The following is a 16,924-nucleotide window of genomic DNA, read 5'->3' on the forward strand; positions in this document are numbered from 1 at the left end:
GTTTCTAAAGCTTTTGATAAAGCGATGTATCAAGTAATATCTTTAAGATTATTAATTCCTTTCTTACCAATCATAGTATTAAAAGTTGTCCTCGATGGACAGCACTCTTCCTTATATCCTATCAATTCAGGGTTCCTCAAGGTTCTATACTTGACCCTATACTCAACTTACTTATTAATTTCAATTTAAATTAATGATCTTTCAGATATTTTCACATCTAAGGAAGCATTGTTTGCTAATAGTATTACCAAATATTCTTGTCTTGATAAGAAGCCAACACTCTCTGATTGTTAGGAGGGGCATTTGAGCTCAAAAACTTATATTTATGAACGGTAATGTACTCGATAAGTTTCTCAACTTAGTTTCTCCGCGCAGCGGCCTTGCTCAGAAAGGTTCGTGTTTCGGAGTTAAAGAGTTGAGAGAGGGTTGTACCACGAATAACAACTAAAAAAAAATAAAAATAAAAAGTAGCCTCCTCGACTGTAGTGGCCCCCCTCGGGCCTTGGGGAGGTGAATAATCTAAAAAAAAAAAAAAAAAAAAAAAAAAAAAAGTCATCTACTCTTAATCTTCTATGATTAACTCTTACTTCCGATCTTTCTTGTAAACCATATATAAAATTGATTGAAAAATTAGTATCTGCTAAGGTATCTGCATCTTTATATTGTGCTAGCTATTTCCTTACTCCGGATTCTATTCTTTATCTCTATAAATCTTAAATCCATCCTTGTATGGAATACTGTTGCCATATCTGTGGCGGATCTTCCAATGATGCTCTTACTTTTTTAGATAAGGTGCAAAAATGAATTGTTAACATAGTTGGACCTGCTCCTGCAGCCAACCTCCAACCATCATCATGACGTTGCTTCACTTTCTTTTTCTATTAATACTGCTGTACAATCTACTAAAATTCATTTTCATGTTACTTGTCATTCTATCAAGTCTCATCCTTTTACTGAGACTGTTCCTTAGTGCTCTAAATTCTTATTTGTCCAGTTTTTTTCCTCAAACATCGTTTCTATGGAATTCGCTTCCTTTATCTTGCTTTCATAATTTACATAATTTGCTATATTTTAAGATGTCTTTCAATCACTATCTTGCTGTATAAACTTCATCTTTTCTCTTCTAGTAACTTTCAACTCTAATAGAGGTTGCTTGCAGTCTTGTTGGAAGTGAAGATGTTAAAAAAAAAAAAGAAGTGAACTTTATGACTCATTTTCCAAACAACACCAATCACTTATCTTTTTGTAACACTTGCTTAAACTTACCTTTTTTTACTCTTTAATTTGTGTCTTTTTTCTGACCCTAGAATGTTTTCTGTTCCTTCCAGCTAATTGCCAAAACTTAATGTTAAAATTTTTTTCTCTCTCTTCCTTAAATTCAGAAAACACTAATAACTTACCTTAAGTCTTTGATAAGTGCCTTATCTCTTATACCTGATCCAAAAAAAATTTTGTTTTATAATTGAATTGAGATAAGTTTTGTCTCTAGGCAAGACTTATATTTACACATGCATATGTCTGGTTTCTCCCCAAAAGTAAAAAAATTTTTAGAAGAAATTTTTTTTAAATTTATTACTTGAGTTTCAAGGCCACGTCAAATGTGTCCATCCAAAGATACAGCTTAATCCACTAATAAACATATAAATTGCTTCTACATTTGTTGCTAAATTCATTTCTTACTCGATTATTTGTGTTGTCCAGACAGCATTTTACAGTCTTACAACAGTGTTTTCCGAAACTTTTCTTATTAATATCTAAACTATTTAAAAAATGCCTACCTAAATATTACTCTTTTTTTTGCCTAATGTTACTATTAGTATAACTTTTTGATGGCTGAGGACAGGCAGCCTCTTTTTGATTTTATCTCTCTTTTGTGACAGCTTAGGATTTGCAGAGGCTAGTGAATTTTGACTCAAAAAAACTCAGCTGTTTACTGCTAACAATTATTGCAATATTGTTATATATATATTTATATATATATATAAACAATTTTAAAATGTATTCTACAAAATAGAGTGCTCAATGTTTTTAATAGAACAGAGCAATTATAAATTAGTAGAAAATCACTTAACAAAAATTTTTCTCATTTTACACTGTGTCTCATCAATAAAGACTCATCATCTCTGATGAGTCTTTATTGATGAAACACAGTGTAAAATGAGAAAAATTTTTAAGTGATTTTCTACTAATTTTATATATATATATATATATATATATATATATATATATATATATATATATATATATATATATATATATATATATATATATATATATATATATACATATATACATATATATACATATATATATACATATATATATACATATATACATATATATATATATACATATATATATACATATATACATATATATATATATATATATATACATATATATATATATATATATATAATATATATATATATATATATATATATATATATATACATATATATATACATATATATATATATATATATATATATATATATATATATACACACACAGTGGTGTACACTGGAGTTTTAGATGTTTGAGTTTTGACGCTTACAGGCATTGTGCAAACTTTTGTATGTTTATGCTTATATCAAAAAAAAATGTTTTGCAAAGAATTGGGGTGATTTTAGCTTGGGAACAAAAAAACCTTAAATGTTAAATATATGGTAACATTTCTTTATTGGGTCAAGTCATTATATTTCAACCAATAGCCTGTGGGTCACCATCTTTGATTTTCCTGATTTTTACATATTGTTATGTGCATTATGTAGATAGGTTAAATATGAAATTTTACACCAAGTACAACAGTTCAGAAATTATAGCCTTAGAAACATGACACAGTGGCCCCCTCAATTTATGGTCAAAAACAGACTACTTTAGAGCTCCATAACTTTTTACTCATTTTCATTAAGTGTCTCATTTTTTCTAGAACAATTTTCTGGAAAGTTTTCTCTAAAAAAAGTGGTTATTATTAACTTGTAATAAATTAGAGAAAAAAATAACCTCCTTAACTTTGGAAAAAAACCTAAAATTGCTAAAATACGTCAAAATGAAACTAACCGTATCATTTTTCTATTTATCCATATGTCTTAACAAATAAGTTTTCTGATTAGCTACTACTGACTGCAATAAATGGGCAAAATATAGATGGCTTGTTGTAATTCAGAGCTCAAATATACCTAAAAGCAAAATGTTCATTTGTCTAAAAAGTCCAATTTTCAGCCATTTTGAGATGCTTGTAAATTTTTCTAACAATTCGTTTTGATCTAAGATTAACCTCATATAAGACCTTTAGACCCAACTATCTGAAAATGCAAACGTTAAAAACATTTTCACACCAAAAACGCCTAAATAGCCCTATTTTTACATAATCAACGGTTGAAGGTGTTACTAGAAACCAGTGCCCCTCTAATCTATCTACTGATCTATGTGTGGGTTGCAACTAATTATAAGTTGTTTCTTAATGAAAAAAAGAGATATGGCTGAATGCCCTATCCTCGATCTGGTCTTTGTAGTAGATCGAGGCACAAATAAAGGGGCAGTAACTTTTCAGAGACCTTCAATATTATTCAAATGAAGGTCTCTAAATTAATATAGATATTTAGAAACTAAATATCTAAACATCTAAACTATTTTTAAATTGAAAGCAGTACTTCTTAAAGTTCTATATTATTGTAGGTAATTAGTGGTCTGTATGAGATCTGGTCAGTAGTCACACCACAAACCCCAAAACACTCTATGGTGTGACTACTTAACCACTACAGAAATTTGTTTTTCAATTCAACAACTTACTTGCACTTAAATTTTCTTTTTTACTTTCTATCAACTCTCAACTTTATTATTCTTTACTTTAAGGGAGTTTATTTAAAAAACAGACATGTGGTTTTACCCATGGAAATGATGAAACTACATAACAATTATCAAAATTATTAAAGTTGCTCAGTCAGTAAAAAAAGTGCTGCTAGGACAGTAAGACCAAAACTGCAAGTATTTTACATTAATGTTTATAAGGTTAATTATTAGCAGATTAAAAAAATTAATTAAATTCTTTAATGATTCAACTCATCAACAATAATAATTGCACTTTATAATTTTTACTAAAAGTATATTATTAAAGTCTTATCAAGTCATGATATCAGGAGTTTGTTAAGTAAAAGTTATTTCATAAGTTTTAATGTTGTAAATAACTTTAAACAACAAGACAAACAAATAATAATATAGTAGATAAATAAATACATATTTATTATATGTAAACACTTGTTTAGATAATCAATAAATAATAAATATATAACAAACCCTGTCAAGTTGAAAATATGCATTTAAGACTCTCTCAATCAACCTTGAAGTCTTTTTCATATAATTAAGCTTAAAATAAAAAAGATAAAAACTCAAAAGCAACAATAAAAACTAAAAAACTAACTACATACGAATATACAAAGAATTAATATAGTTTATTAAATATTTTAACAAAACATTCAAGGAAACATTTTTTTTCCTGATATAAAATATAAACTTTTAAAAACAAAATTTTTAAAAGTACAGGTTTTATAACAAAAAATAAAAATATGGAAAAAATTTAAATAAAATAATAAAAAAATAAATGAAAATAATTTCACTTTTGAGTAAAATTTAACTAACTCAAAATCAAATAAAAAACAAAAAAATGCATTAAAAAAAAGATTTATTGAGACTATTCAAATTTTTTTCTTTTTGTGCCTTCATGTTAATAAATACCATAATGGTATTTCTACATATCTTTTATTCCTTAAGAGAACTTTATCGCTGGTGTTAAGACAATAAAGATATCTGTGAAATTGAAAAACCAACTAAAAAAACTGCATACTGAAAATTTATTTGTTTTATTAATTAATATATTGTATAATATATTAATTGTAATCAAATTAAATTTATATTATAAATATCATCATCATCATCATCATCATTATCATCATCATCATCATCATCATCATCATCATCATCATCATCATCATCATCATCATCATCATCATCATCATCATCATCATCATTATCATCATCATTATCATCATCATCATCATCATCTTCATCATCATTATAATCATTATCATTATCATCATCATCATCATCATCATCATCATCATCATCATCATCATCATCATCATCATCATCATCATCATCGTCATTATTATCAAATAAATTTAATATATTCTGCATACCAAATGAGTGTTTATAAGTGAAAAAGAATTAAAACTAAGAATTTAACTAAAATTAAATTTTAAAAACAAAAAAATTTAAAAGTTTTAAAGTTAAAAAACTTCATAAGAGAAATTCTTTATAAATTATATTAAGGACATAACGATGCCTTTCTTTAAAAGTAAGACATGTTATGCGCCTTTAAGTTATTTATAAACTGAATAACTTATTTATTTATTAAATGTCTTATATTATATTATTATTTAGTATTAATAATATATTAGCAACAATTAGTTAGAGAAGGGACTCTAAAGGATTTGATTAACCACTGCATTGCACAACATTTTAACTCAATAAGTTAATCAAATTTAAATAAAATGAATTTGTTTTGACGCATGATATTTTTAAAGTAATTAACACGCTTTAAAATAAAATAACTTCTGCATGATCAAAACAGAAGCATTATGTCAGCGTTACACTATCAGGAAATCAGTGAATTTAGTAAGTGACCGAGGCCCGAGCCAACTGTGGAAAATAAAGGTCTGTTTTGGATCAAAAATCAGTAACTTTTTTGTTACTAAAGATTAAGTGTTGAAATTTAGCACAAACGTAAAGTAGTATATGACGCTTCTAAAAAAATACTTTATATAAAAAAAAATTTAAACATAAAATTTGTAAATAAAAATCAAAAAATTCAAAATTGTCAATTTATATTTCATTATTAATTAAACATGTTTTTTTTAGTTATGTGATAAAACTTTGAAAGTATTCGAAACAGCAAAAAATACATAAAGATGTTTATTTAATTGGAAAATATATTCGTGTTAAATTTATTTATATATAAAAAAACATTTACACGAGCTTTCGACTAATCTCTAGACAAAAAACACATATTTTTTAAACTTTTTAACAAACATTTTCCGTATATTAGGCTTCATTGATTCATTAATTTGATTTTTTAATTGTTGTGTGTAATTAATTAATTTGCATATATTTCAACTTTTCCATGAACATTTTCAAGAGTTGATAAAATGATTATTATAGAAATATTCAGAATAATTTATTGATAACAATTTTTATACAGTGAGTTTTTATCGAATAAAATATAGATCAACTTTTAAATGCCGCAAAGTATCTTCATCAAGTTCTTGGACATTTTTGCTGTAAGGTTCTAATGCTGGTGATGTAGGGATCAGAATTGTACAGAAGAGTATGAAATACATCCCCATTTGTAGCTGATTGAGAACATTTTCTGGCATGATAAAGGCAAAATTTTTAAAAATCTTCACTATAGGATTCTTTCGCATCTTCTGAAATTTGAACAATAGGCAGTACTGTAAGTTTTTGCCATGAAGTAAAATTTTGTGTACTGACAGCAAATAGTACCAGCTATGATTACTCACATAGACATGGGGAGTTTCTGTAGCATATGTGCCAAAACTTTCAGCATTTATCATAACACCAGCCCAGCAAACTCTCCTTGCTTGGTCCATGCATGGGATTCATTGACTGATGACCGGTTCCACTGCGCCAGTGATGCCATTCATATTCTAATGGTTGGCTATGTTTGTTTTACGTTCGGCTGACTATGCAGTCATGCCGACTTTTGTAATTGAAAAAAAAAATTGAGTTTGCGCATGCTTATTTTTATGAAGAATTTTAAAATTAAATCTTGAAGAGTTAAAAAGTTTGTATTAAAAAATAGATAAAGATAAAAAAATTCAACTTTTTAACAAATGTCAGTTTATTTTTTACTTTTTATTGATTTCTATTTGTTATAATTTTATTGGAATTCATTAACAAATGATAAGAAATCTTTTATTGCAAAACGAATTGTAGTGGCACATATATTTGATTTTGTTTTGAAAGTAAGTAAATGTTTTTTGAGGTGCCAAACCATTTATACTTTATTTTATTTATTTTATATAAAATAAATAATATAATCTATATAATATAGTATAACCTTTGACAATATATTACATCATTTCATAATATTTGATTTTATTTTAAAAGTAAGTAAATGTTTTTTGAGGATCTCAAATCATTTATTGGTTATACTATTTAATAATGAAAATTGTTATAGGTTATAACATTCGGCAAATGTTATATTTCAACAAGGTATAACCTATGACTCGTTAATGTTATACTAATAGTTTAACATTAGATTTAAGGATCTCAAATCATTTAAACTTTATATCATTTATTTTATATTTATATCATTTATAGTATAAGTAAATTATATACATATAATTATATTTAGGTATTTATATAATTACATATATACATAAATACATGAATATAATATTATTATAATATATATATATATATATATATATATATATATATATATATATATATATATATATACATATATATATATATATATATATATATATATATATATATATATATATATATATATATATTATATCATAATTATATATATATACATAAACATAATGTTAAATTAATATATAGAGGTATATATTTATATCATTTACTTATATAAATGGGTAAATCTCAAGTTAAGCGGCATAAAATAATTTTATTTTTTAAGCTTAATGTGAGACTTGCTCAAAGAGATGACTTTTTAAACTAACTAAAAAAACTGCATACTGAAAATCCTCCAACCAAATCCTCAGCTGATGTTGCTGCACTTTCTTGTAGGAGCAGGCTATAAGATGGTTAATGTGGCACCATTCCCGTGTAGTTAAAATAAATTCCTTGCATAATCAAGAGTAAGTTAATTAATAGACTATTGTTTTGTGGTAATTAAGTGGATTACATCTAAATATCTTGTTTTAAATTTAACAGTTGCAGTTCAAAAACATGAAAACGGAGCAAGTAATACAGATGTCAAGAGGTCCATAAAGCAATGGCTAATGCAAGCTCCTGACAGAAATGGTCTTCAGGCAAAACATGCCTTAAAAGTGTAAGATAAAAATACTTGATGGTTTTTTTAGTTGTCTTAACTTTTGATATTTTATATACTTTTCTTGAAATATAATGTTTTTATTGTTGCAATGTTTTATTGCATTAGTCAGCATTTCAGAGTATTGGATTTTAAAGTTTATACTTGTTTTTACATTTTCTTTTATATTTTATTCCTTTGTTTACTTTTTAATGATTACAATTTAATACTTATTTTATGAGTTTGATCTGACATTTATTTTCCATGACTGGGTTTAAACCATATGTAGATTAAACATTGCCTTTTATTTATGCCTATAAATTTTGAATCATAATTTTCTTATCATCATTATTTATTCAGTTTTTTTTTTATATTTTTACATACATAAAAAGCGACATGATTGAGTTAATTGTTAGAGTTATATTGAATAATAATGTTAGATGTAACAATGTAATCAAGAACGAAAAAAACTAACAATGTAAAAAGGTAAAATAGAGATAACACAATATTGTGAGTAAGCTATAATATATAAATATACTACTACTTTTTAATGTAAGTTTAATGCTTTAATACCTATTTATTATTAGAAATTAGGTGCAAAACTGTTGAAATGACTTTTAAATCACCTGGCACATCGTCAAGAAAAAAAAATATCAGTAAAATTGGAGGTCGAGTAGTATCAAGCGTTAGCACATGAAGACATCAAATACAAGGTGTCAACCAGATCAGGAAAAATAGGGAAAAGTCAGAAAATTCAGATATCTGCAAAAAAAATCAGGGAATTATCAAGGAAATTAGGTTAAATTTTAGAAAAATCAGGAAGAAATCAGGGAAAATAGCTCTTCATCAAACTTACATAACTTGAATAAGTTGTATATGGTGCACATAATTTAAAAGTTTATTTGGCTTTATGAATATCTCTTGATACATTTAATGTGGGTTGTGTTATTATTTATATTTTTGCAGTTAAAGAGCATTTTTATAAATAAATCTCAGGGAAAAGTCAGGGAAATCCAACTTAAAATATTGGCAGACACCCTGAAACAGTAATGATTTTCTTCCTTTATGCTTTTGCTTTATTTTTTTGCAAGTTAAACGTGTATAATTTATTGAAATCTTTTATTGAAATGCAGAATATTTATAATTACATTTGTGTAGATACATTGTGATCTTTTATTGAAATGCAGAATATTTATAATTACATTTGTGTAGATACATTGTGTTTATAGTTTAAATCAATAAATCAATCAATCAATCATATATTCTGAAAAAGATTTTCATGGATATTTACAAATAGTAATTTTACTAATCTAAGTAAACACCAAAAATACAGATCTTTATATATAATTAAGAGTGGTTATAAAATAGTAATGATAATAATAAAAATAGTATTTATAGTAATAACCATAAAAACTAGAATAATAATAAAACAACAATAACGATAACAAAAATAATAACAATAATAATAATAAATATAATAAGTCACTTGTTTATATAAACATAATAGCTAACTATTAAAAAATATGAATAAAAAAAGTATTTTTGTTTGCGGTTGCATTCTATTACGTATACTCCAGGATAGCTATTTGATGGTAGTTTGGTTTTTTTGTGTGAAGTTAGCAAAGATTTAAGATTTGCACTAGATTTAAAAACTGCTCTGTAACCTGTTTCATCTTCCAATTCAATTGGGTATTTGATGACGTAATGTTGACTGTTTAATATTTGTTTAAAACTTTAAAGAAGCCATTAAAAAATGAAGTTACTGTTTGTTTGTAATTTTAAATTAATTTTTAATTAAATTTAATAAATAATTTGTATTTAAAGCTGAAGCTAACAATGGTAATCAATAATAATTATAATAATTAATAATTATCAATAATCTAGATTCTAATTACCAATAATTTAATTATCAATAATCTAGATTCTAATCGAACATGTGATTCCAAAAAATCTGGACAAATTAAATTCTAAAATATTTTTAGAAAGATGACTTATTTTTTAAGTTTTGAACGATGTTTTAAAAAAAACAATGTTCATAGAGTAATATTACAAAAAATTACAAATTTACATTCCTTGTCTGCGAACTGTATCAACTCTTGTAAAACTCTCCTTACCAAGTCAATGTATGCGCTCAATGTCGACATGTTTAAAGTAGTAGTTGATAAGATTCCTCAGTTGGATCAAATTTTTAGCTTCCCAACAATTAGCATATACTGCTCTTTTGATTTCATTCCAAAAATCTTCAATAGGTCGCAATTCTGGTATGTTTGCAATATTTTGACTTCTGGGCACATATTCGACATTTTCGGACCTCAAAAATTCTAGAACTTTTTTTGAGTAATGAGATGATGCAAGGTCAGGCCAAAAAACTATTTCATCATCTTTATGAACAGTCTATATAAATGGGAGCAAACATGATCTCAAACACTTGTCTATGTACACATTTTCATTGACAGCTTGACCGAAAGGTGCAACATAATGCTTTGACAATCCCTTTGGAGAAATTGCAACCCAAACCAATCATTTTTGTTCAAATTTGATTTTCTTTTTAATTTAACATCATTTGGAGTAGTAGTAACATCTGATAAATAAAATCCACTGTTTTCTGAAATATTACAATTACTTAATCCAAAATATGATTCATCGTCAATGATCACTTGTTTTTTTCGAAAAATTTCAACTAATTTAGAGCACTTTGGACGAAAAAGAGATTGTTGTTCAGGAGTTCTTTTTGGAGCCTTAATTTTTTTATGATAATGAATGATTGTCTTCTGCTTTATCGTTTTGCATATGTATGATTGATTGACATTGAATTTTTTAGCAAGAGAACTTTGGCTGATTCCATGTTGATGGTAGATTTTTTTTTCCAATTGTTTGATCTTCTTTTTTGTCATCTTAACTGCTTTCCTACTGCTTCCAACTTGTTGTTCGGGTAATATGTTGTTGTCTTTTCGTTTTAGAATATTATAGAGCGTAGATCTTGGAATACTTTCCATCATAAAATGTTTTACAATTGCGTTTTTGGAAAGTTCTGGGTTAATCTCAATAAACTTGCACACTCGCTTTCTTACGTCATCTTATTTCGAAGTAACTTTTTTCATCATTTCAAATTTGTTGCTCAGTATAAAATTAATGAGTTTTGTAGAGAATTTAATTCTCTACAAAATTATGTGCGAGCCAATCAAAATTGATAAATTTACGCAAAATTTTTAGGCTCAAAACTTTAGTTTTATTCCTCAAGCTTGCCCTTGTTCTATATGACAATAGTAATTATTTTCCAAAATTTGAACCAAATCGGATGATATTTAGGGGTTGCCATGTTTTGTCACATTTTGGAATGAGGTTAAAAAAGTAAAAAAAAAAATTATTTTTTTAATTATTTATTATCAATTATTTATTATTATGTGGTGGATTGTGGATGTTTAATGTTAAACAAACAATAATATAGTACTGTACTACTATGTAATTACACTAAGCAATAATAGATCAATCGTTTTCATCATTCAACAGTCATCTTCATCAGGGTAGACTTTGATGCAACTGGAAATTCCTTCCGGTGAAGATCAACCAATCGAAGAAGAAACTGCTTTTGGTTTTCATCTTTCCTAACGCTTTTGTTAAAGGATGTTATAAGTGCTATGCCTCGTTTCGCGCAATCGTTGACGACCTTCATTTGACGAAGCTTGTGCTTCATTTCAAGATATGTTGAATCCATTTTCCATTCTGAAGATGCTTTCATTAAAAATGATTCAGCTTTTTCTTTGCCATTCTTCAAAATTAGATCGAAAAGTTCTGCGGTGTAATGTGTAACAAAGGAAGACAATGTACTGTAACAATTGAATGTGGCAGCATCAAGTCTTTTGATAGATTTCTGTTTGGCTGTTGTTTCAGGTTGTTTGCCATGTCTCTCTTGGTGTTGTTGTTGACACAGGAATCAAAGAAAGCTAATCCTATTAGATGTTTAGAAAAATACCACAGATGGCGATGAAAAGCTTTTGCTGCATTAATTGCAATTGTACCATTTGGATATTCTCGAATTCGTTGGAGAAGCTTGGCATCATTGAATGGTGCTCGTTCAGCTAACGGAGCTTCATTCCAAAACTGTCCGCATATAAATGCCACAAAAAGACTGTTATTCCTTGCCACAAAATGTCTGTTATTCCTTTCTTATCCTTTGCAGTAATAACAAATTGATCCTGAAACAAATATATCTTCATACAATATATAGCTTTTGCTATCCAACGTGCATTGTGTGTTGCACTTGGTGCCGGAAACTTTACATTCAACTCCGATGTTGCAGTTGATCCTCCAAGAAAAATAAGGTACAAATTCAAGAGTTTTAAGTAATCATCCTTGGGTTGTTGACCTTTAATTGCTTTACCATAATACACTACCATTTTTTCACAGAGTTTGAGAAAAAAATCACAGTTATACAATTCTTCATTCCCTATAGTTAACACCTCCTTGTTGATTGCTGGCCATTGCTTCAGGAAATAGTTAAAAATTCCAACTTTAGGTCCTCCACTGCTTCCAAATGCAGTCAAAAAAATGGTGGAAAACATGACTTCAAAGACATGGTGTCTGCATGCTATCCATATAAGATTGCGGTCAAGATTCTGCTCTATTATTGTGCAGGCACCAATGTTAAAACCAGTGTTGGATGAAGTAGTGTCAAAAACCAGTCCCTGAACAAGTTCTTCCAATTTTCCAATCTTTAAGAGCCTTCATACAAGCATCAGCCTGTTGCTCACCTGTACCTCGATCAATCTTTGGAACGCCCAGCAATTTTTCCACCCCACCACCAGTCACAAGGATGGCAATTCTATCTACTCTTTTTTGACCACCAGTGATATCAGGTAAGTGCTTTCCATCCCAATGCAGAAGAAGTAGATCATCAGGAGAGAAATCAACCTTGTCAGCTGTAGTCAGCGCTTCACAAACAGATCGCCTTTCTCTGCGGATTGTGCTGTACAATAATGATAAATCTTTAAGGAGGAGTCTGATATTCGTCACCATCCAAGGCACTTGAGCTACTTTCACTCTCAATGTTAACTGCTGATGAAGAAGAAATGAGTTCTGTTTTTTCCATCAGTTCCACTTTACTGCTTTGACACCTCAATTCCATTTTAGTTTCTCAGAGTCGTTTCTGTGCCTCCCTAGCTGTTAAATTCTGATCAATTCCTGCCATGCTACAACTTAATGGATCTTCTTGCTGCTGATGTAAAAATGCTTTATCTTCATCGTTTTTCATAACTTCTGACGCATTTTTGGTTGATATATCAAAAAGTTCTTCAAGGTCAGCATGGAAAAGTCCTTCTTTCATTTGACAGCTATCCAATTTTCATCGTCGGCGTTTTTTCATCAACAGATATTCGTCATAAAATTTTTTTAACTTTCTTTCTGCATCATCAATTCTTTGAGTTAGAGTCCTCTCTCCCATATAAAAAGAACTGCTTCAATTGTTGCCTGAATACTGTTTTTCACTTCTTGTTTCTTTTCTATATGATGGAAGAGCAACCTCCGAAAAACATCCCCTCTTGAAGGAAGTCTGGCAGTCGACAGAGTTTGTGTAGGTTTACCAACAAGCCACACCACAGCAGAAGATCTAGCGGTTGCCATATTAATTTCTATTCAAAATATATTGTTATATATATATATATATATATATATATATATATATATATATATCTAAAATAAAAAAACAAATTTGCAAAATTTGAGAGAATCACAAAATTTTACCAATGGTTAATTCATCTTATAAAACATGGCACTTGGACAATGAGGTTGTCCGATTGTGTTAAAATTTTGTATAGATCATTATTTTCATGATAAGAACAAGAAATGAGCTAAACAATTTGAAAGTTTAAAACTAAGGGCCACTCTAATATATATATATATATATATATATATATATATATATATATATATATATATATATATATATATATATATATATATATATATATATATATATATATATATATATATATATATATATATATATATATATATATATTATATATTATATATGTATATGTGTATGTATATGTGTATATATATATATATATACACATATATGTATATGTGTATATATATATATGTATATATATATATATATATATATATATATATATATATATATATATGTATATATAAATGTATATATATATGTGTATATATATGTGTATATATATGTGTATATATGTGTATATATATGTGTATATATATATATATATACGTATATATATATATATATACATATATATATATATATACACATATATGTATATGTGTATATATATATATACACATATACATATATATATACATACATATATATACATATATACATACACATATATATATATATAATATATATATATATATATACATACATATATATATACATATATATATATATATATATATATACATATATATATATATACATATATACATACATACATATATATATATATATATATATATATATATATATATATATATATATATATATATATATATATATATATATATATATATATATATATATATATATATATTAGAGTGGCCCTTAGTTTTAAACTTTCAAATTGTTTAGCTCATTTCTTGTTCTAATCATGAAAATAATGATCTATACAAAATTTTAGCGTAATCGGACAACCTCATCGTCCATGAAGTTTCGAAACTTTTGCCTTGAGAGTCATTTTTGAGGTGAAAAGTTTAAAAACTGTTTTCAAAATTGTTTGTGCTGCTTGTGTAAAGTGACTTATAGATAGTTTTCTTTTTAGACAGTAAAATGGCATCAAGTTCTTCTGGGAGTTTGTCACAGAAGTTAAGAAAAGATTTTTATGTCTGTATTGTTGGCTACATTTCAAATCAAAACGTCGGAGCCAAATTGCCTTTAAACCGGCAAGTTTTACACGTTTTCTTCTACAATGTAAGAGTTGTAAAGCTTACAACAAAGGAAAGTGCAATACTGGTGATTCAAGAAGTTATCATTTTCTGGCAAAAAGCACAAATTCCTACTAAAAAACTGACCACTGTGTTGAGAAGTTACTGAAACTGTATGGTGAATGGAAAGGCTTACAAAAGAATTTGACGAGAGGTGCAGGCAAAGACAAAGAAAAAAGAGATATCTTTGTTGACAATATGGATGATTGTTTGACATAGCTCATTCAGAAGCTTTGGAACAGATGAAAAATGAAGAGGATAAGAATTTCTTAATCCTTCAGCGCCAAAAAGGACGACCAGGGTCTATGCTTGGTGTGGATCACAAACTAAAACACAAAGAAGAAAGGGCACTGAAGCGCACTGCAATGGAAACTGCCAGGAGAAAAAGGACTTATGAAGAAAAGAATTTTGATACTCATGAGCTTTCTACATCAAAAACTAATTATTCAGCATCAAGCAGTGAAGACATTGATAGTGGTGACAACAGTGAAAGTTCACCTGCCATCGCTCAGCAAATATCAACAGCAGGAGCAGCAGCAAAGCTCCAACAACACGAGGTACATTGCCATTTTCACTCCCCATCTCGCAGAAGTTTTTGATGGGTGCAAAATTACTGACAGAAATGGGGTTTACATATTAATGGCTGCTGCAGAAGCTTTCGGAAGTGATACTAAAAACCTGGTGATAAATGGCACTTCTTTTCAACGCTTTAGAAAAAAATTTAGAGAAGCAAGACACTCAGAAATTCAGCAAAACTTTACCCTAAATGATTGCCAAGAATTAGTGCTACACTGGGATGGAAAGCTGCTCCCAGCACTCACTGGTGTTGAAAAAGTAGATAGACTGGCAATAATAGTAGCTTTTCAAGGCAAGGAGCAATTGTTGGGAGTCCCTGAAATCCAAACATCTTCAGGTGAAGAGCAAGTTATGGCTGCTTATCAAGCAGTGGAGAAGTGGGGTTTAACCGACAAAATTCAGGCAATTTGCAATGATATGACAGCAAGCAACACAGGTTGAGTCAATAGTGCCTGTACAAACCTAGAAAAATTGTTCAATTGTGACCTATCGTACCTCCATTGCCGTCACCACATTTTTGAGCAAGTTTTGAGGAGCTGTTTCGAGTCACTGATGGGTGCAACTTCTTTCCCAGACATGGCGCTTTTCAAAAGATTTAGAGAAGCCTGGACGTAACTCGACAAGAATGTTTATATAACTGGTAGTAATGAAGTGCCTGTTGATGTCCACTCCACCATTCTTGGATTTGTTGAACACTTCCTTTTTACACAAAAACAGCAGAGAGATGATTACCGAGAATTGTTGGAGTTAACAATGATCTTTCTTGGTGGCATTCCGAAGAACGGAATATAGTTTCGTATACCAAAAGCTGTAAGTCATGCTAGATGGATGGCAAAGACAATTTATGCATTCAATATATACCTGTTCCAAAATCAATTTCAGTTATCACATACGGAGAAGAACTCTTTAAGAAGAATATGTATGTTCCTTGCTCGAGTGTACGTTCAAGCCTGGTTTCTATCATCAGAAGCGATTACAGCACCATATCATGATATCTATTCATGTGCCAACTGATTAATTATCGAGACATAGATTCACAAGTCAGTAAGGCTGCTGCAAAGAAATTTTCCAACCACCTCTGGTACTTAGTTCCCAAAACTGTTGCTCTCGCCTTATTTGATGACAATGTTCCACTAGCAGTTAAGGCAAATATGGCTCAAGTTTTGCTCGACAAAGATGAAGAAGCGGAGGAAGAAAAAAATTAAGTCAAGAAATACATTCTTCCCGAAAAAGACTTTTCTTCCTTTCCAAACATTGAGTTTCTATCTATGTTAACTCCTGGTACAAAAACATTCTTCAACAGATTTT

At 28.3% G+C, this 16,924-nt stretch overlaps 1 protein-coding gene across 2 annotated transcripts in view; it reads right to left on the reverse strand.

The window, feature by feature from the left end:
- The window catches only part of LOC136076853 (disintegrin and metalloproteinase domain-containing protein unc-71-like), a 162,500-nt gene that overhangs the window by 98,056 nt on the left and 47,520 nt on the right, over positions 1-16,924 (reverse strand). For both annotated transcript variants that reach the window (XM_065790460.1, XM_065790459.1), the window contains exon 10: positions 4,300-4,368. In XM_065790460.1, coding sequence (XP_065646532.1) covers positions 4,300-4,368 — 69 coding nt within the window. The remainder of the gene's footprint in view (positions 1-4,299; positions 4,369-16,924) is intronic.

This window comes from Hydra vulgaris, chromosome 02 (genome assembly GCF_038396675.1).
Source record: "Hydra vulgaris chromosome 02, alternate assembly HydraT2T_AEP".
Taxonomy (NCBI): Eukaryota; Metazoa; Cnidaria; class Hydrozoa; order Anthoathecata; family Hydridae; genus Hydra; species Hydra vulgaris.